Below are 27,644 nucleotides of genomic sequence, written 5' to 3' on the forward strand. Positions count from 1 at the left end.
CTAAATGTTCTTCCTTGGGGATGGAGAACAAGAGAGACTTGTGAAACTTGGAAAGATGCAGAAGTGGAGGAAACCAGCCAATCATCCATCTGTCTTGGGAGAGGGGAGGGAGAGAAATGGGTGTTGCAGTGAACATTATTAAGAGCTTCTTACCCGGGGCAAGACTCATCTGGGAACATCCTGAGCTTGGAAATGTAACTAAAAAGATATCAAAGGAGCTTTCCTGAGGGATGCAGACTGATGTGTCTGAAAGTTCCCTAGTGGGAAGAAGAGGTAGAAACACAATCATAAAGTGAATAATGTAGAATTACAGAAGAACTGAGTGCCTAGTCAGTTAAAAGCAGTTCAGATTTATTTTCATGACCAAGACCGCCCTGGACACTGGAGGTGGGTCATCCTCCAAAAGCCATTGTCCATACACAGTCATCCAAGAGAAAAGTTCCACTAAAGAATCCAAATCACTGGCATTGTGCCTGTCAATTCATTAATCACACTCTTTTCATATGAAGGCGCATCAATTTTCTCTCCCTCTGGATGCCACAAAGCTAAAAATCTTCTGGCTGTGATCTTGCACTGTAGGTCATAAATATTTTTAACAAACCACTTGTTGGGTTGAGTTTTTTTCATTATTGTTACAGGTGTAGAAATAAATTTTGCTGCAACTGCATTCACCTGCATGGACAAGCAGTCTCTATGATCCTCCAAAAGCTCGCAACCATAACTTTCATTTTTATTGCTTAACCTTTTTCAACTTTTTCTGCCATGAAAGTTTGTTTAATTCCCCTATTTCAAGTGTCTATTCAAGCATTGTAAATCTTGATAGTTCTAAATTGTCAACAAATTTCCAAGTCTGTAGGAGAAGGCTTATAGGCATTCTTCATCTACAACTGAAAATGACCAAATTAAAAGTCTCCATATCCACATGCTTTGCATAATTTCACTGTCTGTAATCTTGAAATAGAGAGTGGTGGCTTAATCTCACTGGGAAAATCTCACTGTCCAGGTCAGCTCATTATCTAAATTGAGTCTTAACCTGTGTCAATTATTTCCTTCAAGCCACTGACAGTGAATTCAGATAATATTTTGCTTCTTGGCAGCTCAGTTTGAATGTGCACATAAGATACATAACAAAAGATTCTCATTCATAGCTATTATCCTTGATGGCATTATTTTCATTGAAAAACATTTGGTTTCATGTTAATACATAAAACAAGGAACTTTCTTAATGTAACAAGGTGGTTGAAATGTTGAAAACTCAATAAAGAAATCTTCCTCCAGAGTTGTATTCCTTACTCATTCATCACACTGAGTAGATTTTACTTTGTCGGTGCTTTGACTAAGCTCATGTCACAAAACAACTAAGTTTAAATCTTGCAAAACATTTAGAACATTTCTTGAACAAAAAGTGAGAGATTCACTGCCTTTTGATGACCTTAGGCCAAGGTTACACATCTCAGTTTTATATAACCATTAATTACTAGACTCAACACATGGAGAAGACAAAACTTTGTCCTGAGCATCAATGGCAAATGATTACCTTTTGAACAATCAAGCTACAGCCTTCAATTCAATTCAGAGCTGACCTTGAAAATTTTAATCCATAATAAGGCCCCTTATTCCTCTACCACTGTGATCCCAAACAGAGCACAAACTCATTGTATGATCTGTTTTGTACAGGTGGACAAAGAAGGTGCTCCAGTTCTCTTGTATCATCAAATCAGATGGGATCCATGAGTTTTTAGGTTCAGATTCTGCATTTAAATTACAGTACTGCATGCTTGAATGTCTATGTCTTGCTTCATTCAGAAAAACATCTTTCACTTGAACACATGCTCAGTATAAACATGTCTCTAATTCCTGCTCATATTGGAGCCCTAGTGTTTCTCACAGAGCAAAATACTATTCAGTAGCGGTAAAACAGTGTCTTCAAACAAATATAATTATGGCACGGAATAAAAAAAAATATATATTTAAATAAATCATATGAAACGTCTTTATCATGATTCTGGAAGTTCATATTTAAAGTTTACTAAACCTGTATCTAGTATATTCCCTATAGTGGAATCCAAAAATATTTTATGCTCTTGAAGAATATAAAATTTAGCCCAGCCACAAGTATGTATCCATTTCTCGGGTGACCCCGCAGCAATTTCAAAGAAAGTAGGTGGTTTTAGAAGGTAAGGAGAAAAGCTGAAACTTCAGAAAGGGTTCATGCACAAACTGTGAATTGAACTACTCTGAAATCCGGCCAGACTAGTGGGTAACTCCTTCAGTCTTACCAGCAGCTCTGCTCCAACTAATCGGCATTTGTAGGGCCACAGCATGTCTGCTTCACATCAGACCTTAATTACAATAAACATCTATAGATATCAACAAAAGTTTGCCTGGATGAAGAAAGGAATAAAAAGCTGCAAGAAAATGGAGGGAAGATTGGTAATGGTTTCGTAACCACATCTGGAAACATTGTGAAGGAGGCCTTCTGCTCTGGATCTATTCTTGGATGTAACTTGCAACCATAGTCAAGAAATAAACTTGCTCTATACTAAAAGGTCTACAGAGGTGAAAGAACTCAACCTCCTGGAAAAAATTATCATAAAATGTTGTGTAGGTGACATGGCAGCCCCTTGTACCTCTGTGAGCTGTCTTAGTGTTTATTCAAACTTCTTTTGCTCAAATATTGCAGGGGAGGAAACAACACTTTCATCTGCTCAGCTTAGGAAATTCAACAAAATTCAAATTCTGAATATCGTTAGAGAAAATAGCAACTGTTGGCGCTGCAGAATGGGAGTGCTGGGACATGCCAATAAACGCCAGACTACTTTAAACCTTTATGATATTATTGTATAAAACAGGATTAACATCACTACAGATCAGCTACAAAAGAAGTTCAGTTCAGTATGGCAGGAAATACACGTTAAACACAATTGTGAAATAACAGTAGGGTATAAAGCACCATTAAATGTTAAACAGGAAAACAACTGCAACTCTTTCATAAATGCGTTTTATTCCTTAAAGGAAAAAATTAGAAGAAAATTTTAACCCTTGTAATCTCCTTTTTTATATATATATAAAAAACACAAATCAATGTGGAAGAATCTTTGAATTACAGTTAACTTGTTTTTATGCTACATATTCTTCCCAAAGAAATGACATACAAACATCAAAATCATTATTTTAAGCATTAATAATCTGCTTATACTGGACTGCTAATTTTTGGTCTGTAGTGATGTCTCTACCTTAAGGTAAATCCAAAAAAAAAAAAAAAAAAAAAGAAAAAGAAGAGAACAGGAATAATTATGGTTCAGATCCAGTGCAACTATTTTGGCTTCCTTACTCTGCAGGTCTTTTCAAGGCACGTTGTTTTCTATTCAGTGCGTTAGGAACTTACAAGCTTTGTTTTAGTAGGACTGTTGTTCTCCTAAATTGTTCCTAATCCTCATCCTTCCAGGATTTAGTGTTTAAAAATTAGAAACAACTGCACCTGAAAAAGACTTCTCTGTTACCTGTGCTGTAACCTTTCTCACTAATTCACTAGTTTTGACGCTGGTTTCATGCTTAGGATCGAGGAAGGATTAGTCATTTTATATTTAATGATGATCTCATAAAGAACAGTGAAAAGTACAATACAGATTGAAAAAAGTCAGTTACTGTTCAAGTCAAACCTGTCTGCTTATTGCCATCACATTTCAGTGTATTTTTGGCCAGAGAGCGGTAAAAAGATGTGCAAACTCTGGGTTTGCTCCGTTTGCCTTGCATGGGGCTGACTTTATTTAAGGTCTTATTTATTAAAAGTCATTCATGATTCCAAATTGTTTAAATGAAACTAACATTTGAGCAAGAGATCTTTCCCCTCTCATACACAAATACTGACCATCTGTGCTGTACGTGTGCCTTGATTAAAAGCAAAATATTTCCTTCAATAGGACTGAAGTCAAAGTAGTTTTAAGATAGCTTGTAGCCACATGAGTTGGAGAGATATTCACAAGGGATAATCAGTGGGCTAATGTTTCTCCAATGGGTGGTTCGGAGCCCTGATAAGTGAAGCTCTGACTCTGATTTGTCCTCTAAGGAATCCTTTCTCCCATGCTCCAGTTCTCCAGTGACTGCAGTAGGGATCCAGGGAGATTAGCTTTAGCACGCTAAAACCAGCCTTTGTGAATATTTCCCTTTCCATGAAGGAAAATATCATCCAAACTATCACTTCTGTTAGTGCTAAAAAAAAAAAAAAAAAGTAAAGGCTCTGAAGTGAATGAAAATTTTTTATACATATGAGTCTTTTCTGTTCCTTCTTCCTCTGAGTACTTAAAGTATTTGCCCAGCTCTAATCGCACTATTTTGGTCAGGACGGAAAGAACTACACTGTACATAGGACTAGGGAGTAAAATAAAACTGTCATCATGTTTTCATTTATTTACAGAAAGAGGAACTTGAGACAGTATGATTGTTTGTCATCAGGTTTTCATCTGCTGTATGCGAAATGAGCCTTCATACTTCCAGTTGGGTTTCGTTCATCGCCGTCGAGTCTCTGTGTGCAGATATGGTATACATCCTGCGGGAAGGAGAAAGCACAACAATCATTTTGTTCATACCAAGCCGACCATTAAATTCCTAAGTCTGGGAAGTGATTTTTCCAGGTCATTTTCTTCACAGGCCTAGGAAAGCCAACTTGCATGCAGCGTGAGGGACTACGTGAAACCTCCTTCCTCCTTCGGAGTGATAACCCGGAGGTTAAACACAAATCCAGCCTCCGGAGATTCACTGAAGGCTACTTCGGATTTGTCTGCCATTTGCCTAAAACTGCAGATGGGTTTTTGATAAACTATAAGTTCAGCACTTCAAAATCTTACAACATATATAAACACTGTATGTTCTGCAGATGAGATGAATCGGAGAGTACGATTACAGAATAATCTGCTATGGGAAGCTGTGGAAGTTGAAGATATTGACTCAGTCTCTGAACAATACATCAAAAAATGCTGGAATTGGTAAGGGAATAGTATGAATGATGAAATGGGCCCTCATGCCTGTAATAAGTTCATACTAGGCTTTTGAAGCAAATCACTCTACTGGAATTGTATGGATTCATAGGCACTTATATGTGGTAGGGCATTTATTGCCTTTGTATCAGCCTACACTGTCAGATTAACATCCATCATTATCTCATTGTTGCTCAATCATCGAACTAAGAGACTTGTCTGTCATAACAGAACTAGAAGCATTTTTCCTTCAAGCGCACAATTAGTGTTTCCAGAAACTCCACTGGTGGTCAGCACAGATTTTGCCAGAAAGTTGTAAATAGAAAAAAGGCCTTTTTATGAGACAATATTATGCTTTGACTTGTTTGGGGTTGGGGTTTTTTTTTGGTGTGAGTGGTACCTACAGGGTGATTAAGGAACTATTGTCTCTCCCTGCTAATTCTGTGGCTGAAAGGGATAGTATTAACAGGTCAAATATGTAAGGAATTAACACAATTCTCTCCCCTTTACTTCACTGGCAATGGAGGTCATCAACACATTCTGGAGGTGACCCATATGGTGACATAAAAGAAAAGGAGCAGGAGGACAGGACTGATCCAAAACCCACTAAAACCAATGGGATTTTTTCCGACTATATCAATGTAGTTGCAGCTGGATATAAAAGAAAGAACATCTCTTCGCTTCTCTTTTTACACTTAAAATCACTTTACAAATTTCCACGGCAAGAAAGACCCTGAATAGGTCATGGTCAAAAACAAGAAATAAGATTCGAAGAGCTGTGACTCTTGGTAGATCTTATTTTAGTACATTTTCGGAACATCACGTACTTAAAGATATCTGACTTCTGAAAGAAGAAATTACCTTGATTTCTTCAAAGAGCCCTTCTTCTGCAGTGTCTTCAAACCACCTGACCGGCAACAGGCAAACTTGCAATCAATGACCTGGTAAATAATTGGGTTGTACATGGCTGCTGACTTTGCAAGCAATGTTGGTACCACTGAAAACTGAATGGGAACGGAATCTGGCTGTCCAAAGGCTGACCACACAGAGACCACAGCGTAAGGGATCCAGGCAATGAGGAACCCTGCACAGATCAACATTGCCACCTTGTGAGAGGAACAGAAAAAAAAGAGGGGAAGAGGTTAATCTAGCAGAGTTAGAGACTCACAGCGCAGCACAGGGCTCGGCAGACTGCAAGGGAACATGCCGCAGAATGGAAAAGAAAAATAATAACTCGCTTCAGATAAATTTACAATATTAACATAAGCTGTCACGCATTTCTCTTCTCTTTATCTACCGCCTGCTTTTCTTTCACCTGACATAGAGCAGTTAATGAGTCCTTTACCACAGACCTTTAAAAATGCTGTAAGGTCTGGCTAAACATGAAGAAACTAAATGAGATCTCAGAAAATAATAATTCTTTGATTTTTTTTTAAGGAGGAGAGTCCTTTCAAAGCATACAGACTCTCTTTTTTAGGATAATATATAACAGAGCTGTGAAAATGTTTGAAAATCTTAGTAAAACCTTTGAGATGAACACAGGTTAAACTAGAAACATTTCCTACAGGTTGTCTTGGGTTTTTTTTCTTCTTTTTCTTGCTTATTTGAGGAGCCTCTCACTTCTATAGTCTCTTCCAACCAAACATTCCTCAGATTGTCAAAAATAAACCCAGTCTCTTTTCCATTCCAGAGTGAAACAAGCATGCACTGGGGAAAAAAAAAAAAAAAAAAAAAATTATTAAGCCCAAGTCTTCCAGATTCTGGGTCCTTTGAAATCAGATTCCAAAGTTCATAAAATCAAAGTCTTTGAAGAAGTTTCCAGGACTGAATTAGGTCCTGATGGATTGTGTAAGTGGGGGACCCTGAGTGCCTCTGTAGGTGAGATTGTTTAGGAGGGCGTATTCCTGTCTATATCTACTACGGCTCCTTTTTCTGAATCACTCAGAATCAGTCACCGAGGCAAAAGCAACGGAAATCAGGGAAAGAAGAAAAGATAAAAGATCTAATGCAGGACTTCTTCCTCTCTTGTAGGCTGTGCTGTTGTCCCACAGAGAAGGTGTCAAAACACAGTGGGACCAATAACCTGCCACGAGGACGGCCACGGGGAAGGAGAAGAGTTTTGATGAACGAGAACTATCTTCTGCCTGCACCCAGGAGGGGGTCTATGGCCTATCTTCCACTGGAAAGATGCCAACCAACTGAATCCCTTTCAAGACAAATAAGGAAAAAGTGAACTTAAATTCATTCAATAAGGCATGAGCTGTCAAGTCTCTGGGTACACCCACTCCAGCAGATAAAAAAATTACTGTATTTACCTGGGTATGCCGGAAATGATATTATTGGGAATTTAATTGAGAGTGAGAACGTTAGTACAATGTCTGGTTTTCTTTCTCTTAAGCCATAGCATGGATTCGTGCTCCATTAGAATCTGTAGATGCTTTAAAAAGCAAATTTCTAGCAAACATTCAGGTTGCATTCCTGGTAAATGAGAAAAGGATTTCCTTATAACATGAGGAAATGTAGCCACAGGAATGTTTAGTATAAATATTAAAGAAAAAACTGTTTGGGGCCAAAATTTGTGGTTTCTATACTTTACCTGAACCAGTCTGACTGCACTCAGTCACAACCTGATATAGCTTCATGTGACATCATGCAATAGCACATACTGAGGAACGTTTGCCGTTATACTGCTGCCATTGACAGATCATTATTCTGCATCCAAATTGATAGTAGTACATATGCACTTATTTGGAACAAGGCAGGATTACAACAAAAAAAATCATCAGAAAACACAAGGGTTTTGGATATCACATAACCTTTTGTGCAGGCTTAGGTTCCTCATCTTGATAAAATATTATTTTCAGGAAAATTTCTTTCTTTTATGCTTTTTTTTGTTGTCAATCACTGAAGAAAGAATGCATGTGAGCCAAGGATCTCAAACACAGCCTGTTTGTTATAAATTGTGCCATGAAATTAAGTGGGTTATGATGGAGGCTCATTTTCTGTATTTATATCTATCCCAACATTATGTTCTCCACTGTAGATCTAAGGCAGAAGGGACAACTGCTAGTGTCTTGACTCAAATCACGTTCAATTTTTACATGATCCCTCCAGGATGGGAAAAATAAATATGCAACCTCAAATCAAGGGTTTTCATTGTTCTTCAAAGGAAAGGTCCTGAATACATGCAAAACAGCACTGCATTGAAGCAACACTTTTTAAAGGCAATTACAGTTTTACCAGCTGTATTGGCAGCGCTGACCATACAGGTAGCTACCTGAGATTGTGTTTAGACATAGTGTCACTTACCGCTTTGTGTTACGTAACTTTCAGTTCAACTCCCCAAAAAGGTAATAAAATTAGATCAGCCAAGCAAAGGATTCTGCTTGTCTCCCTCTTGGCATGGCTTACAGAGGCTGACGAATCTTTGACAGCTAAGGAATCTGGTTTTGTTCACTACAAGTTCTTATTTTGAGAGATTTCCTGGCACAATAGCCAGTATCAGTGAGGATCATGGCTGTCACCATTGCCAAGTAGAAAATAGATTCAATCAGAATGGGAAGATAGAGTATGGTCTGAGATGGAAAATTAATTTTATCACTTGAACGCGTTTTTATCAGCAGCTCATGGCTGAACCTAAATGATAAATTATTTGCATAAAAACAATTGCAATGTCACAGGAGTGACTTTGGTTTATATCTTCATTAACAGAGGAACGTAAGCTGTCTGAAAGTTTTATTTCCCCACTACAATAATCTGTTTTTTATCTGTTTTTCTGTTACGATTCCTGGGCAGCTCGAATGCCTTAATATAATTATTCACAACTGCTTCTGAAAGCAAAGGGAGTTTTATGATGAGGAGATGGGGAGATGATGTGACTTGTGTAAGGTCACAGTGAATCACACTCTCAAGGACTCGAGTGCCCTAATCACAAAATTATGTTTCAACTCCTGTCTTTTCCCATCTTGATGGTAACAGAGGAGAGAGCTAAGAGAACCACCTTCAGAGCATTGTGCTATCACTCAGCACAGGAGAGCACACGGCTGAAGTTCTCCAAGCCTGCTTTCACAGCCCAACAAAGCAAACTGAGTTAAATCCTCCTACCTACCTTGGTCAGCTTCATTTCAAGTATGTGGCTGTTCTGAATCCTGGTGTCATAGTGAGCAACCTCTTTGGTGGATGATTTGACTTTTAAAATTATTTTGACATAGGAAAACACAATCACTGCAGTTGGGAACAGGAGGCAAAAGAACAGAATACTCAGAATAAAAGCCTGTCCAGCCACTGAAGCCTGCGCCAGCCACCAGTCCAGAGTGCAGGAGGTCCCAAAGGGCTCAGGGGCGTAGCTCCCCACACCAGCAAAAGGCACCGTAGCCCAGAACGTAGCGTAGGCCCAGATTATTGCCAGACAGATAAATGCATGATGTCTCTTAAGCCAGGTACCTAGAAGACAATTCAAGAGTTACATTCTTGGGTCCATAAGTATTTGGCACTTCAATTTGGCAATTGGACATGTAATTCTACACACACAGTAAGAGTCTGCTTGGCTGTTTGACAACAAGTCTGTAGGGTTGACCATCCAGAGGTCTGGAGCACCTCTCCTATGAGGAGAAGCTGAGAGAGTTGGGGTTGTTCAGCCTGGAGAAGACAAGGCTCCGGGGAGACCTTATAGACCCTTCCAGTACCTAACGGGGGCCTACCGGAGAGCTGGGAAGGGACTCTTTATCAGGGAGTGTAGTGATAGGATGAGGGGTAACAGTTTCAAAGTGAAAGAGGGTAGATTTAGAATAGATATTAGGACAAAATTTTTCACTGTGAGGATGGTGAGGCACTGGCACAGGTTGCCTAGAGAGGTTGTGGCTGCCCCATCCCTGGAGGTGTTCAAGGCCAGTCTGGATGGGGCCTTTAGCAACCTGGTCTAGTGGGAGGTGTCCCTGCCTATGGCAGGGGGGTTGGAACTCGATGATCTTTAAGGTCCCTTCCAACTCAAACTATTCTATGATTCTGTGACTGTTTAATTCAGCCTTTCAGTATGAAGGGTCACAACCTGCAACTGTATAATGGAACTTATGTTATTTCCTATTCCTCCTGTCATATATTAACTGGCTCAAGCTTGATCTCAGGGCACTTCTCAACATAGATTATTATTCCAAGTGACTGAAAGACAAGGCTTTGCAGAGGAAATAACATATGCAAGATTTATTTTTACCTTGTCATTCTTTTCCAGTACAGTAAATCACCATGCACGTAGTGTCACAAGTAATTGTACTAGGTGTTTTCATGTATCCTTGCCCATTTTTCTTGTTAAATGCTAATGGCATGCCTGGAGTTGTGGAGTGGAATATTGTCTCTATGCTCATCTTGCATACAACTCTAATTAATCTAGAAAATGCTAGTTTATAGGCTTTACTTCATCACCTATGTTCAACATGTTGAATTCACACAGGACTAACAAGTTAAAACCTATGATTTATGCAGACACTCAGACTATGGTATTATAACAGCTCCTTCCACCTTGGAAGCTCTAATCTGTTTTCACTCCCCACCCACTGATATTGAGGAGCTTTCTTCAGGGTTTGAGAATGACTTAAAACAAAACCAAAACAAAGAAATAACTAATTTGGATATGGCCAGTGCCTTTTCTCCCACTGGTTTTACATTTCCAGATCACTGGAAGGAAAATGAATGCTGACTGACAAATGATGTATTCGAGCACAGTGGCTGAGAGACATAAAGGTTGTTTGTCGTGTTCAGGTGTGGAAAAACAAAGCAACAATAACATGAATACTAAAAGAGCAACATTATTTTCACTGCTATTGTCAAACCATAGCAACCTATTACCAAAAAAATAACCAAACCCAAAATAAACCCAAAACCAAAACATCAGTTGCTGATTTTGGAGGAAAATGAAGGTGTAGGTTTACAGTCAGGTGCTCCAGGTTCCTGATGACTTCATCAACCAATGAAGTATTCTATAAGCAGCTGGCAGAGGTCTCACGATCATCTGCTCTTGTTCTTGTGGGGGACTTCAACTTCCCAGACATCTGCTGGAAATACTACGCAGCAGAGAGGGAACAGTCATGGAGGTTCCTGGAGTGTGTGGAAGACAACTTCCTAACACAGCTGGTGAAGGAACCAACTAGGGGAAGTGCCCTACTGGACCTACTGTTTGTTAACAGAGAAGGTCTCGTGGGGGATGTAAAAGTTGGAGGTCACCTTGGGCAGAGTGATCATGAAATGATAGAATTTTCAATTCTTGATGAAGTAAGGTGGGGAGCCAGCAGAACTGCCACCTTGGATTTCCGAAGGGCAGATTTTAGGCTGTTTAGGAGCATGGTCAAAAGTGTCCCTTGGGAGGCAGTTTTGAAGAGCAAAGGTGCCCAGGAAGGCTGGGCATACTTCAAGCTCTTAGAAGCATAGGAGAAGGCCATCCCCATGTCTCGAAAAACGAGCAGACGGGGAAGACGACCAGCCTGGCTAAATAGAGAGCTTTGGCTGCACCTCAGGAAAAAAAGGAAAGTTTACATTCTCTGGAAAAGGGGGTTGGCAACTTATGAGGACTATCAAGATATAACAAAGCTATGTAGGGGGAAAATGAGAAGGGCCAAAGCTCAATCAGAACTCAGCTTGGCCACTGCAGTTAAAGACAATAAGAAGAGATTCTTTGAGTATATCAATAGAAAAAGGAAGACTAGGGAAAATTTAGGCCCACTGGTGAATGAGACAGGTGCCCTAGTGGTGGAAGACACAGAGAAGGCAGAGTTACTGAATGCCTTCTTTTCTTTGGTCTTCACTGCTAAAGCTGTCCCTCATGAATCCCATACTCTGGAGGCAAGGGGGAAGGTCTGGAGAGAGGAAGATTTTTCTTCAGTTGAGGAGGACCGTGTCAGAGACCACTTGGCCAAGCTGGACATTCATAAGTCCATTGGCCCTGACGGGATGCACCCGCAAGTGCTGAGAGAGCTGGCGGATGTTATTGCTAGACCACTCTCCATCGTCTTTGAAAGGTCATGGAGAACAGGAGAGGTGCCTGAGGACTGGAGGAAGGCTGACATCACTCCGATCTTCAAAAAAGGCAAGAAGGAGGACCCAGGGAACTACAGACTGGTTAGTTTCACCTCTGTACCTCGGAAGGTAATGGAGCGGCTCATTCTGGATGTCATCTCCAAACACGTTGAGGAACAGGAAGTTATTGGAAGTGGTCAACATGGATTTACCAAGGGTAAATCATGCTTGACCAATCTGATAGCTTTCTATGATGTTATAACCGGTTGGCTGGATGAGGGGAGAGTCGTGATGTTATCTACCTTGACTTTAGCAAGACTTTTGACACTGTCTCCCATAACATTCTCATTAGGAAGCTGAGGAAGTATGGGCTAGATGAGGTGACAGTGAGGTGGATTGAGAGTTGGCTGCGGGACAGAACTCAGAGGGTTGTGATCAGCGGCACAGAGTCTAGTTGGAGGCCTGTAACCAGTAGTGTCCCCCAGGGTTCAATACTCGGTCCAATCTTGTTTAATATATTCATTTATGACCTGGATGAGGGGACAGAGTGTATCCTCAGCAAGTTTGCTGATGATACCAAACTGGGAGGGGTGGCTGACACCCCAGAGGGCCGTGCTGCCATCCAGCGTGACCTGGACAGGCTGGAGAGCTGGGCAGAGAAGAACCTAATGAGGTTCAACAAAAGCAAGTGCAAGGTCCTGCACCTGGGGAGGAAGAATGCAAAGCACCAGTATAGGTTAGGGGCGGACCTGCTGGGAAGTAGCTCTGAGGAGAAGGATCTGGGGGTCCTAGTAGACAGTAAATTATCCATGACCCAGCAATGTGCCCTTGTTGCCAAAAAGGCCAATGGAATCCTGGGCTGCATAGGGAAGAGTGTGGCCAGTAGGTCGAGGGGGGTCATTCTCCCCCTCTACTCGGCACTGGTGAGGCCACAACTGGAATACTGTGTCCAGTTTTGGGCTCCTCAGTTCAAGAGGGACAGGGAACTGCTGGAGAGAGTCCAGCGTAGGGCAACTAAGATGATTAAGGGCTTGGAGCATCTCCCTTATGAGGAAAGGCTGAGAGAGCTGGGACTCTTTAGCCTGGAGAAGAGAAGGCTGAGGGGAGACCTTATTATGGCGTACAAGTATCTGAAGGGTGGGCTGAAGGAGGATAGAGCCAGGCTCTTTTCAGTGGTTCCCAGGGACAGGACGAGGGGCAATGGGCACAAGTTAGAACACAGGAAGTTCCGTTCAAATACACGGAAAAACTTCTTTACGGTTCAGGTGACAGAGCACTGGCACAGGCTGCCCAGGGAGGTGGTGGAGTCCCCTTCTCTGGAGATTTTCAAGACCCGCCTGGATGCAGTCCTGACTGATGTGCTCTGGGCAATCCTGCTTTGGCAGGGGAGTGGGACTAGATGATCTCTAGAGGTCCCTTCCAACTCTGAAACTCCATGATTCCGTGATTTAGGCCTTATACAGAAAAGGGCTAAGTTAACCACCTAGACTGAACATGCTAAATATGTTTATTGTTCTCCATCATTTTGCATGGACAACCATGATAAGACAGCCCATGAGAAAAAAAAATATTGAAGTATTCTGTCTCTCTGGAACGAAGATGTCACACTAAATACCAGAGATCACAGCATGAACACTGCCATCCGTGAAATATTTACTTCAGCTCCCCAAGTCTGGGAAAAATTGTCTATGATTTGGGTTACCACCGTATTATTTTGATAAGACTTTTATAGAAAGAACTGAAATCCTGCTTAATGTGAATGGTGTATTTAAAACTCAGCTAAGGAGACCTTCCCTGCATTCACTTTTAAGGAAAAAGTATAGACATGCCAGGATCTATGATAGCAGACCTTAGCACAGTACCACAGCTTTTAGTTGACAGCACACTCTGCTACTGGACAGACCGGCATACTTACACTTCCTAGCTGCAAACTTTTCTTATAACTTAACATTACATGATTGATATTATATGTCATTATGAAGAAATGTGTTGTACGTCCCTCAAGCTTCATGGGCAAGGTGTTTCTTATATATAAAGTCAGCTTGAATATTCCCTGTATTTTGTTGGGGAGTTAGTCCCTTTCAATGCAAGAAAGACAGCTTTTCTAAACTGTGACAACATCTTTTAACTGGAAAGAATGAAGCATATAATATATCATATTCAAGAGATATAAGATATTGATGGGTATGGTGATTACAGCTTTCATTCCCAAATTCATTTCATCCTCTCAGGTTCCATCTCCATATTAGAGAGACGATACCACATTATGACCTATTGCATATCCAAATCTTTTAGCAATAGCAATAGCTTGACACATATCTTAAAGGAATTTAGGCACCTAATAAGGAATACTTTTGTGTGTTGGTCCATAAGAGAATTAAAGAATCATAGAATCATAGAGTCATCTAGGTTGGAAGGGACCTTTAAGATCATCAAGTCCAACCATCAACCTAACACTGCCAAGTCCATCGCTAAATCATGTCCCTCAGCAGCACGTCTGCTGTCTTTTAAATACCTCCAGGGATGGCAACCCCACCACTTCCCCAGGCAGCCTGTTACAATGCTTGATAACCCTTTTTGTGAAGTTTTTCCTAATATCCAATCTAAGCTTCCCCTGGTGCAACTTGTGGCCATTTTCTCCTTATTTGTTACAAGGGTGAAGAAACTGACACAAACCCGCCTCGCTACAGCCTCCTTTCAGGTAGTTGTAGAGAGCCATAAGGTCTCCTCTCAGCCTCCTTTTCTCCAGGCTAAACAACCCCAGTTCCCTCAGCCGCTCCTTATAAGACTTGTTCCTCAGACCTTTCACCAGCTCCGTTGCCCTTCTCTGGACATGCTCCAGCACCCCACCAAAACTGAACAAAGCATTCGAGGTGGGGCCTCACCAGTGCCGAGTACACGGGAATGATCACTTCCCTAGTCCTGCTGGCCACACTATTCCTGACACAGGCCAGGATGCCGCTGGCCTTCTTGTCCGCCTGGGCACACTGTTAGTTCATATTCAGCCAGCTGTAGACCAGCACCCGCAGGTCATTTTCCACCAAGCAGCTTTCCAGTCACTCCTCCCCAAGCCTGCAGCACTGCATGAGGTTGTTGTGACCCAAGTGCAGGACCCGGCACTTGGCCTTGTTGAGCCTCATACCGTTGGCCTCAGCCCATTGATGCAACTTCTCCAGATCCCTCTGCAGAGCCATCCTACCCTCAAGCAGATCAACATTCCCGCCCAGCTTGGTGTTGTCTGTAAACTTACTGAGGGTGCACTTGATCTGCTCTTCCAGGTCATTGATAAGGATACTAAAGAGAACTGGCCCCAGTACTGAGCCCAGGGGAACACCACTTGTGACCAGACACCAAATGGATTTAACTCCATTCACCACCAAGAGCTTGCAATATGTCCAATACTCGCATCTGTTAATGTTCTTAGACTCAAGGCAATTTATCTATGAGCAATTACTAAAACTCATGGCTCCAAGCAGGCAGCAGAGAGACTACAGCGAAGGTCATATGTCCAGCACTACAAATTTAGCTGGGATTACTTGGATCATGCAAATAAGTTTCTCTCATCTATGTATTCCCGTCAACAAAAGCATTCTGAAGAGCTTAGGTATGATCTCAGTCTAGAAAACTGTATCACTTAATAGTGTTTTTCTGTAGTCACTTAATATAGTTTTCTTTCTTACCGTAAGACAAGTGGCAGATTTTCAGGTATCTATCCAGGCTCACAGCTGTCATGGTAATAAGGCTCCCACAGCCAAAGAAGAAACCAGCCCATCCATACCAGCGGCAGCCCATCCATCCAAACAGCCAGCGGTGAGAAAAGAAGGAAATGATACTAAAGGGTTTTCCTACAACTGCAAAAGGAGAAAAGAATGTCAGGTGACTGTTAAAATCCATCACTGATAAAACCACCCTTTTTCAGAAAAGCAAAACCTCCCCGTTGTCTAAAGTTAATACCAGTAAAAATGCTCTGCAAGGTGCAGAGAGGGCTTCAGACACAGCATGTGATGACTTGTACGCTTTCCATCCACAGGACTAAGCCTGAGACAACTGTAGCTAGACCCCATAATATCTATGCCATGGAAGGATGAGCCAAGCCTGCAGAATGGCTGGAAACAGGTGCTTTACTGCAGACCACAAGAACCAGAAGTAAATCTGGTACTGAGCATGCGAAAGCTCTTCCCATTATGAAAACTTCAGATTATGTGTTAAGTCCACATGTAAACACATGTAAACAGCACGGCTGATGGATGAGTCTGGGTCTGAAACAGGCACGGATCTAGTTAGGCTACATCCCCATAATCAATTGAGTGTCTTCACACGCAGGATAAAGAAATTTGCCTTCAAAGAGGACTTCTGCAAACCTACCAAGGCCCAACAGTAAGATGCAGACTGGGGTAAAGTGTTAGATTAGAAAGGAAGACAGTGCTATGGTTGCAACAGGGACTTGGGCTGCAGAAGTGGTTCCAGCTCCTGTCCATACCTCACTCTTCCATGGTGACTCTCAGAAAGTCACTTGACCACAGATATTAAAAGGTTTTAAGCATCTCCAACCAGAAGGGAAATACCTAACTATTTTGGAGACTCTGTCCTAGCAGCATCTTAGCTCACTTCTCCATTTGTAAAAGTTGGGGGTGCATTATGGAAGATGTGAATTAGGTCGTATGTTGTTCCATTCTCACCTCAAAATAGATTGACATTATTCATATTCTTTGTAAGTATTATGAAAATAAGAAAGTTTGGAAATTGTAATTTTCTAGTTGGAAATCTCCACTTCCTGATTATTTTTTTTTTTTTGTCTCAAACTGGACAAACAAAAAAAAATCAACTTTAGCAGAAAAATCAGAAATTTACAGTGTAGGATATCACCATGTTTTCCGAATCCTTCATTTCTACTTGCCAAACTGACCTGAAATGCTCCTGGCCTGAGCAGTTCAACTGCAACATTCAGACAACATTAAATGTTTAACTCCACCTTCCTGTGACTGTATTCCTGCACGAGAGTTGCCAGAACACCTCAAAGAGCTGAAAGCATCTCAGCTGCCCTGGGCTAGTTTCCCTCACCGAACTGCACTGGTTCCATGGCAGCTCAGTGAATTGGTTAATAAAGATGGCAAAAATGGTCTTGAGAACTGTAATTCCCACAAGGTATTACAAAATCTTGCAAAAAATGGCCTTTGCTCCATTTTCTATGCCAAAAGCATCATGATTGAAAACCCTTCAAAATAAGACTTATTTTTAAACAAGGTATTTTAGGATTCTTTTCCTTTAGCCTAAGCCTATAAGGAAAATTCTGTCTGAGCCTGAAGGTTGTGCTCAGGTCAATATATTATGTGCTTTTCTCCGAGCAGAATAAATGTACTTAAATTTTTCAAGCAAAAGCTGACCCTAGTGATTAGGGTTTCAAGAAAACCGTGAAATATGGCCAAGGTCTAGGATATATGATGAAAGTCAGCAACTTTACTCATGTAAATCATCGCCAGCTCCAAAGGCCAACACATTTATTTGCACGCAACCGAATTTCTCTTCAGCGGCACAGGGCTCAGAGCGTATCAGTGCAAAAATGAGCCTGATGCAGTTTTGAACAAGTGGCTGGTGCCACCCTGTGGAAATCTGCAGGAAGCCACCGCAGAACCCGTTTCTTGAACAAGGTGCCAAGGGAAGTACATGAAATATGAAGATTTTGGCAAAATCCCATCTTCGTTCCAATCGGTCAGCGGACAGAACACATCACATTTCTCAAGTCAATATATTAAATTAATGAAAAAAAAAAAAGAGAGAGAGAGAAGGGAGAAAAAGCACTCATGGCTGTGTCAATCACTATTATTTTTAATTACAAAACTTAAACACACAGATAGATTAAGATCCCCATAGAAGACAAGGTGACCAAGAGGTACGTCGGTGACAGACCTTAATAGAGAAACTAGCAGCCCTCATGCTAAGAGGGCTCCCAAACAAGCTGAAGCTTGTATGGTTGGGATGTACAGCTTATATGGTTAGGAGTTATCTGTTTACATTCCAAATGTATATAGCTACGTATGTATAGCACATATATGTGTTCTGTATATAGCTACGGAAATTCTCCTGAAACACTCTGTCTCATTGAAGTGACTCTCATTGGAGTCAGATATGAGCCTTATAAAATAGGACAGGCTCTTAGGACACAAAGGAGATGGGAGCACCACAGAAGAGGAAAAAAATGGTCATATCGACTTCAGAAAAACATGTTTACTGATCACCAAGATGCACCAAAATTACTGGAAATTGAGGGAGTGACCAGCTCCTTGGCCGTGTGCAGTGAGAGCGCAACGAGCTTCAGTTTTGGGAGGCTGGGAGCTGTCGTTTTATGTTGTTCAGTACTATTTTAGGCACTCGGATGAAGGCAAAAGCATTTGGCAGAGACATAGGGTGCACTGGAGCTGCGGGCAGAGGTCCCGGTGTATGCAACACATAGGGGACAAACGACTTTGGGAGCGTGGGAACGTACTGTCATTTCTATTGCACTGGGGAGATTCCATGGTCAGCTGGGTCCCATCAGGACTTTATACCTGTCGGATTGTCTGCCATCCAAATTATTCTTTTCTAAAGGACGCCCAGTCCTCCCCCTGCATTTGCATGTAGCCGTAAGCAGCTGAATGAGACTCATGTCAAGAGCCAAATGAATGATCTCCAAAGGCTTCGGACTCTGCAACTTTGTGCAAACCTTTCCAAAGCTCCCTCCTCTCTTGCCAGGGCATCCAGGCTGTGAGGCTGAAATAAAAATCCCTCCAGTTGGCTGATGTTGCTTTTACTCCATAGATTGACAGAAATGCGTATTTTCCTGACACAGAGATAGAAGAGGATGGTCACTAGACAGAAAATTATTAACTTTGATAGGCTGATGGCCACTGGGATTTTCCAATTTTCTCTCACCTCATGCCCCTCCGCAGTCATATTTGGCTAAATATGTGTTTTTGAGCTACCTGGATCTCTCTTGTTGCACTTTACAGCAAGAAAATATAATTTTCTTGAACCGTAATCCTCAGCTATTTTGTGGTTATTGTGCCAGGACACACATGGGAGCCATCCCTGCAGGCCTGCCCAGTGCTGGGGTGAACAGGAGTTTTGCCCGATTCATAAGTCCAACCTCAAACCAGGACACCTCTGTACTTTACATTTCTTTCCATCAAGTTGTTCAGAAATGTTGTTTTCTATCCTTCTCTCTTATTTATACGCAAATAATAGACCAAAAGGCATTTTGGGCTCCCCGTGACTTCCAGAGCACTGTCTCTTGCTGCTGCCAGAAAGAATGGTGCAATAGTAAAAATGAGTGAAAATAAGACATGAAATTACCTGAAATGCCCAGATCACACACTGCTAAATTCACAGTCATTATCTCAGCAGGTCTCAACTTCTTTTTTCGCTTTGAGGACATAAAAATAACATACCCATTTCCCAGAGTTGAAAGAATCCCTATAATAATGAGAAAAAAAAAAAAAAAAAGAAAAACAATCAAATTAGAATTCTCCTCAAAACCAGCAATATCTCAATCCCAGCGTTCCTTGTGAAATTCTCTGATATTTTCAGCCTGAACCTGTGGCCCCAAGGCTAGACATTTTATTCTGAAACATGACCATCTCATCCTCATTATGCTGCTCAGAGACAACCACTGCGGACATCTCCCTCCCACAACAAATGTTAATTTCCCCTCTGCAGCAGGGCATTGTCTTCACCACCTGAGTCTGCACAACTATTGACTGAATGAAAGTAATAAAAATCCCATAATTCCTCTGTTCTCACCGACACCATTTGTCTCTCAAACATTTATGCAGTCATGAGAATGAAAACCCCAATCTCTGACCAACCTTAATTTTATTAAATACCATAACCGGAGGTTGAGGGATAAATTTCTATAATAATGTAAATTAAGATATTAACATCACATCTTAAATTTTACAATAAAAATTTATTTCTATCATGAGGAAGAAAAATTATAAAATATATCTGATTTTAACTTCCTAATGGAATTCAGTGCGTGAGGAAGGATCCTGTTCATGTTGGTTGACATCTTTTTTGCCATATCACCACCCAAGAACCCACAGGGACCAACCCTGCAAGTGGTTAATCAGCCATGGAGCTAATCACACTGGTACCAAAAATTGCAGGGTTTGCAGAAAGAGCTTGAGCCTGGAGAGAGCGTTTTGCAGTGGAAACAGGACAGCACACGACATCCCCCTCAGGAAGCAAGAGTCACACCTGAAGGTGAACACCCCAAAGGGACCATGGCCCACAGAGGCCTCACACCAGAGCAGAGGAGACAAGTAAGAAGGAGGGAGATGCAGAAGAAAAGAGTGAAGAGCAAAGAGTGCCAGAGACCCCAACCTCCTCTGCCACCATTGACTCACCAAAGGGACCTACAGTGGCGATGAGGGAGAAGGATAGATGCTGGAGTGAAGTTCAGCCTGGGAGAGGGGGAGGAAAGGTGTTTTCCTTCAGGATTTTATGTTTGTCATCTTTGTTTATCACTACCCAGATAGCGTTTTCAGTTAAGTTACATTCCCCACAATGAGTCTGTTTTGCCCACAACAGTAACTGATGAATGATCTCCCCGTCTTTATCTCCATCCTGTCTTTATCTCCACTGTTTTTGCTCTTCTTATTTCCTCCCTGTCCCACTGCAGGGGCTGTAGGCAAGTGACTGCCCTGGGTGCCTGGCTGCTGGCTGAGGCCAACCCTCCACACTACTATAAAAAAAGTCATAAATAACCCAACTTTCCTCTATTGATGAGGCAGAAAAGTCACTCTTCGTGGTGCCACAGGCAGGGACACCTCCCACTAGACCACATTGCCCAAGGCCGCGTCCAGCCTGGCCTTGAACACCTCCAGGCATGGGACCTCAACAACTTCTCTGGGCAACCTGTGCCAGTGCCTCACCACCCTCACAGGGAAAAACTTCTTCCTAATGTTCAATCAGAACCTGCCCTCTTCCAGTTTAAAGCCATTCCCCCTCATCCTATCACTACATGCCCCAGTAAAAAGTCCTTCCCCAGTGCTCCTGGAGGCCCCCTTTAGGGACTGGAAGGCCGCAATAAGATCTCCCCAGAGCCTTCTCTTCTCCAACCTGAACAGCCCCAACTCTCTCAGCCTCTTCTCATAGGAGAGGTGCTCCAGCCCCCAGATCATCCTCGTGGCTCTCCTCTGGACATGCTCCAGCAGGTCCATGTCCTTCTTCTGTTGGGGACTCCAGAGCTGGATGCAGTACTCCAGGTGGGGTCACATGAGAGTGGAGTAGAGGGGCAGAATCACCTCCTTTCACCTGCTGGACATACTTCTTCTGATGCAGCCCAGGATACGGTTGGCCTTCTGGGCTGTGATCGCACGTTGCTGGCTCATGTTGAGCTTCTCATCAATCAGCACCCCCAGGTCCTTCTCCTCAGGGCTGCTCTCCAGCCATTCCCCGCCCAGCCTGCATTTGTGCTTGGGATTGCCCCGACCCAGATGTAGGACCTTGCACTTTGCCTTGTTGAACTGCATGAGGTTGGCTTGGGCCCACCTCTGCAGCCTGTCCAGGTCCCTCTGGATGGCATCCCTCCCCTCCAGTGTGTCTACCTCACCAAACAGCTTGTTATCAAAAAAAGGTTTCGCAGAAACAAAAATGTTTTGCAGAGAAAAAAATGTTTCACAGAGGCTAAAACTGGACTACTTCTCAAGAAATATAAACAATTGTGGAAACAATGTTTACCAAACTTAGGAGAAAAATACTTTGATTTTGAATTTTTCAGTAATAAATGCAACACTCGTCTAATTGGAAACACTTCTTATTTTTATACTGACAGTATTGCTTTCTATTTTTTTTTTAAATAAACTGACCAGAAGCCGGCTTATCATTGAATCTTAGGTTTTTTCAGAAAATTTGATTTATCCTTGGTGAATTGAATTTAAAGAACGTCCTATTCTTATGGGTCTGAAAATTTAATCTGAATTATAAATAGGTACAGGAATTCATATGAATTATTTTCTTCCTTGCACCTAAGGGAATGGATCTCAGTGTTGCTGAGCATTTTTCATATATCTTAATCCTTTTCTCTCTTAATGCCATTTTCTCTCAAATGATGTTTAGGATATCTAGTGTGCCAGCATTTACTTTGAAATACCTTTTGAAAGCACCCGACATTTTCCCCAAATCTTTTTCAACTGACTGATAGTCCAGAGAGGTGTCTTCATCAGACAAGTCTCTGAAGCAGCTGCTCATTATTAATGGCAACGTTTCAGAGAGCTTCAGCCCACTGACCTCCTAATCCTACAGCTGGAAGGCATCCAGTGGTAATTTAAGTTGCCTTTTGTCTATACCTGCATCTGACAGTTGCTTGTCTGAAGCCTTTTTTCAACTCCTTGGTGATAGAAACTTCATAATCTCCTTAGATGAGCCACCTAATGCTTCATTTTTACTACTATTAAAAAGATTTTCCGAACAACTGGCTGAAGTCCTTGCTGGTGCAGACTGCCAGGTCTGGTAGGTGCTGGCACTGGTGCCATGCGTTCACAAGGGTTTTATCTCTGGTTGTGAACGTGAGTTATCTAATGCAGTTTTATAAATATGCCTTTGCATTTTCCTAGTGAAAGCACAGATTTGGTGTTTTGGAAGTTCAGTTGGTGTGCTTGCAGGGCTGAACACAATAGACCCTGCAAGGAAACGTTAATCCCTCCTCTTCTAAAATGCAGAGATTTAAAGGAAGGTGGTACAATATGTCGCCCCACACTGTTATTAGCTCTAATTATGAAATCAGATTCTTCTTCACAGGCCCGTTGCCCCAGAAGGTCAAAGTCTATGGAAAGTACTCAAAGTGTGGAAAGTACTTGGAAACAGGAGAAAAAAGAATTCTTCAGATATAAAATAAAGGCTATTTTCTAAAACCGAACATTTCAGGGCACGACTGTCCATGGCACCATAGCACTGTTACATGTATACACACAAAGAGCCACAGATGAGATAAGCAAAAAAGTGACACCTACAGAGGAAGAGCCAACCTGCAGCGAAAGGTGAAAGTGTATAAAAGTAGCAATCTGAACAAATAAGACCTGAGAGCAGTGCTAAAGCATCGGGGGGGGGGGGGGAAGTATAGTTCAGGATTTTGTTTTCAATTAAGCTGTTTCATAACACGCTGAGGAAGCGTGCAACAACAGTTTGCAAATCAATAGTTACTTGCCACGGGCTATCAAAGGAGCTGGCAGCCAGCGGGTCTCTGCTCAGTAGTTAGTCACCCTACCCGGCCGTACGGTAAATCAATCAAGTCAGTGATGAAAAAGCTAGCGGGGGAAGTTGCAAAGTAAAAAGAACTGGATTCTTATAACCACGTGTAACATTGATTTTTTTTTCCCCCCGTACAATTAAGAAACATGTGGAAATGAACTGGTTTGGATGAAAGATCACACATTCGTGGAGGATTTATCACAGACTGGTCAAACCTGTGATTTCCTTTAAAGACAAAAAAAATATATTTTTGTATTTTCAAACTGCGACGCTACAATTGTACAACCAGCCTGACCCTAACAGCTCTGCCGAGTTTCCTGGTACCTAGATTAAAATCCAGCCCTGTTCGCTCACCGTGTAGCTTCTTCCCCTTTTTGTAATAAATTTTCAACTCACTTGCACCTTACAAGCCTCAAGCACAAAAAGATGCCCAATAGCAATCCCCACCTCCTGGCAGCTAGTGCCTCTCTCTGCTAGCAGGATGTCCACGCAGGACATCCTCAGGAGGGGCCACCATGTCTTGGAAGGGATCTGCAAAGGAATAGGGGACAGATTTCAGTGGCAGAATGTGAAAATGGACAGGTTCAGCCTGAAACACAAGTTACAATAAAAAAAACACAGACATCCCCTTGCTGCGGATGGGAGCTGAATTTGGATCTGTTTTCTGCAGATTACACGGTTTATAAAGTAAATCTGCAATACTGCAAGACATGACTATGCCCAAGAGCTATTTAAGGACATAGTTTTTGCTTGTTATTTTGGATACTTGGGAGCTGTGATTAACTATGAAGCTGTCAATTAAAGCAAATTTACAGCCTCAGCGAGCCTCTGGTGTGGAATTCGATGTCAGTGAACAGTTTCACAGAGCTGGACTTCATTCTCCACTACCTCAAGATCCACGATCCACCATCAAAAATCTCTGCATGGCAGTGCTTCATGTCCCAACAGAAATGTCGATGCTTTGAACTGTCAGAAATCAGCTTAGTGGAAAAGGAAATTTAGGATTATTTTTGGGTGCAGAAAGTAAGAAAAAGCCACGCAGAGATTTACCTGGGAACAACAAAGATTAATTTCCTTTTAAGTTCTCATATTTTTGCAGGCCCAAGCTATTATTAAAATGTGGCCGTCCACCTAGATGGGAATGGGTAATAAAACATGGGTCTGGACATCAACAGGAGTTAATGGTGGCATCCCCAAGGCGTTAGGCTAAACCGATCTTGTAAGCATTAGCTCAAGCAAAGCCTTTTCTTTTTCGTGGTAGGAAAAACGTGTTTAGAGACTACTTTACCCCATCTATTCGCAAGCACAGAAGAAGACCTGACATTGCTCCTTCCAGCAATCTTGTTTTATTCCCTCTCTTAGTGGCGGAGCTCTGAGGTGTAATTCAGCTTTACTGGTAAAAAGCATAACACTCTCCTTCTTCACACAAACCCCTATAAAAGGGAGGTTTCTGTACTTCTCTTGGCCTCTGGCAAATTAATATCCATTACTGTATTGCACACAGTGCCGAAAACGCTGCTGTGCTGGTCTAGAAAACATGAAAGCGGTTGCTGTTTCATGCCTGAGGGCATGACTGACCAGCAGCTAAGCGATGACTGCTTAAAATCATTGCAATGATTGTGAAAAGGAATTAAAAATATCTGTGCGGGTTACCAGTGGCACCTTATGCTATAGATACAAGTCCAAGCAAGACGGGAATGCAGCATTGCCATGTGTCTGTGAAGAGCATATTTGGCTGTAAGGGCAGCTGCTGCTGGAGTGTGCAACGACCGTACGGGCAAAGTAACTAACCAAGTAAAATGCAATGCAAAACAAACACATGAAAAAATAAGTTAAACCCATAACAAAACGGAGGATATGATGTCCGAAGCAGAGTTACACAGGTATGCCCGGAGCATCCTGGGGTTCAGGCAGACCAGTTCGCTTTGTTCCTGTGCCCTCAGCTAGCTTCAGTGTCTTTACCTGCGCTGTACCGAATAAATAAGTCTATAGATATTTATGACCCTTGTATTAATTCAGTTTATTTTATTTCTCATACTTTGCTAATGACCTTGTGCCTGATATATTTATTGGCCTTAATTCAATTCAGTAAGAAAAATCAGAGAGTTTTTGTATACTTTAACTTTCTTCTGCTGCGTATCCTGCTGCCTACTGACCTGTTCTCTCTTCCCTACCCCTTTCCAACCTTGCTTACTGTCTGCTTATTTATTACCTTTAAAAATTATGTAATTATTTCTGTAAAGTATGCACACTTCTAACTGAAACTCTTTGGCTTGAGAGCAATTTGTACAGAAGCAGACTTGGTACTGAATCTTCCTGCGCAAGTGCTGCATCTCTCTTCTTTTGCCTGGCTCCTGTAACCTGCGGGATTTCGGTAAGTGGGCTGGAGCGTAAGAGAAGGGATTGCGCAGGTACAGGCACGTGCTGCACAGTGCATGCACCAGCACCCCTGCCTCCTAGCAAGAGGAGGACAAGGGGAAACGGCCTCAAATTGCACCAGGGGAGGTTTGGATTGGATATTAGGAAAAATTTCTTCACAGAAAGAGTTATCCGACATAGGCACGGGCTGCCCGGGGAAGTGGTGGAGTCACCATCCCTGGAGGTATTTAAAAGATGGGTAGACGTGGTGCTGAGGGATGTGGTTTAGTGGTGGACTTGGCCGTGCTAGGTTAATGGTTGGACTTAATGATCTTAACTTCATTAATTAACTTCATTAATTTGATTACACCTATGTTTTGCAAGACGTTTCAAAATTGGCAGAGGGATTTCTTTGGAACTGAATAAATCTACACTAAATACAGTCAACATAACAAGGCAACACGGTGTACATTGGAAGGATTCATTTCAACTACTCAGACATATTTCCTGGGATTAAAACTAAGTTTGCTTAACCGAGTGAAAAAAAAAGAACCGAGGGGGGTTGTTTTGGACGGTTCAGTGAAGACATCTGTCTGCACAGCAGCAGAAAGAAATATATACACATGAAAAGGCGGGATACGTACAAAAAGGTGCATGAATACCGTGAACAGCACAGAGATACAGCTTCACCTGCCACCTCTGCTGCTCTGGGTTCCTTTTTCGATAAAGGCATAAACAGAAGACAAATGAGAAATAAGCATTATTCAAGCCTCCACCACAGAAAAGATAAGATTAGATCACTTCGAGCAGTCAGAGGAAAGGCAATAAGAGAGAGTAGGAAGGAGGGATGTAAAACAGTGAATGAGAAACGAGCAGGTAGGGCGGAAAGAGCTTTGTATTTTGTGCAGAACTGACAGAACAAGAGAATGAATCAAAACCAAAGTAAAGGGCAAGGAATACACTGTGTATACCCTGTGTTCAGCCTGGTGTTCAGCCGTCTGACACCCCGAGCCCCGTTCCGCGTAGCACAGTTACATGACCTTGGCTCAGCTTTACTGAGGAAACAGCTGCTGAGCTGTGAGAAACTGCATAAAATAAAGTCACAAAACATAAGGAAACCTAAAGCGTGGAAAGAAGTGTAAGTGTTGAGGCAACAGTTAGAAGCTCAAGTACTTGAGAACAAAAATATCGACACAAAAAAAGATATAACCTTGGCCCCATCTGCAAAGCAGAGATGGTAAATCATCAAAGCCAAGGACAAGTTTATTCCTAGAAGCAACAGAGACCAGTATTTCCCAGGTGAACGACAGCTCCTCAGGGTGTGAAACCTTAGCGTAGAAATCAGTCCCAGCTACCATCTGTGTGCACTAACCAATAAATAATTGCACTTATTCTGCTTACAAAGTCATTCTGCATACTGTAAAAGACTCCAAAACTAAAAGGAGGGGAGGGCGTTAGGCAGAAAATATTATTCAATATAGTGTGTAACAGGACAGCCGATGCCAGGAGCTGAGCAAGACTCAAATGAGCGCGTCTGTTCTCTTTGCTGTGCAGGCACATGAGAAAGGCTTTGAAAACTGGCCATAAAACCCACATGGCATAAGGGCAAAAGTTAGCTCTGGTCGGGAATGATTAAACTGCAAGCTTGTAACCGAATACTAGAAAAAAAATTAGTATTTCTTCACTTTTTACTGGAAGGTCCCCGCTAGTCACTTTTGGCTACCTGGAGCAGCATTGTCTGTTGACACTAACCGTTGACACCATATTTCTAACACATTTCTCCTCTCCCTCCTCGATTTCTCTTTCTAGTATGAAGAAATAAGTAATTACACATCTAATGCACAGTAGCTTCTGCCTTCTTTGTGAGTGCCTGCAAGGATGCAGTGACATAGTCATATTTCAAAGACAAATTAAAAGTTCATTACCGATTACTGTCAAATAAAACCCAGCTATGATGTCAGCTTCTCTAGAAAGCTTTGATGCAAAGGGGTCTTCCTCCTGGAGATAGTGAGGGAGGTATTCTTCCTGGGAGGAAGTGTTGTGATCTGATGCCATCCCATTCATGTCCAGTTCAGCGTC

General features: G+C 42.0%; 1 protein-coding gene across 1 annotated transcript; it reads right to left on the reverse strand.

Moving 5' to 3' along the window:
* Positions 1-4,485: 4,485 nt before the first annotated feature.
* OPN5 (opsin 5) lies at positions 4,486-27,644 on the reverse strand (the record flags this gene model as incomplete). The annotated part of the gene is made up of 6 exons (XM_082481479.1): positions 27,491-27,644; positions 19,311-19,430; positions 15,662-15,832; positions 9,085-9,419; positions 5,838-6,082; positions 4,486-4,549 (listed from the first exon to the last, which is right to left on the reverse strand). The coding sequence occupies exons 1-6, from the start codon at positions 27,627-27,629 to the stop codon at positions 4,486-4,488; spliced, it is 1,074 nt and encodes a 357-aa protein (XP_082337605.1). The 5' UTR covers positions 27,630-27,644.

This window comes from Vanellus vanellus (assembly GCF_965231255.1).
Source record: "Vanellus vanellus genome assembly, chromosome: 3".
NCBI classification, from domain to species: domain Eukaryota; kingdom Metazoa; phylum Chordata; class Aves; order Charadriiformes; family Charadriidae; genus Vanellus; species Vanellus vanellus.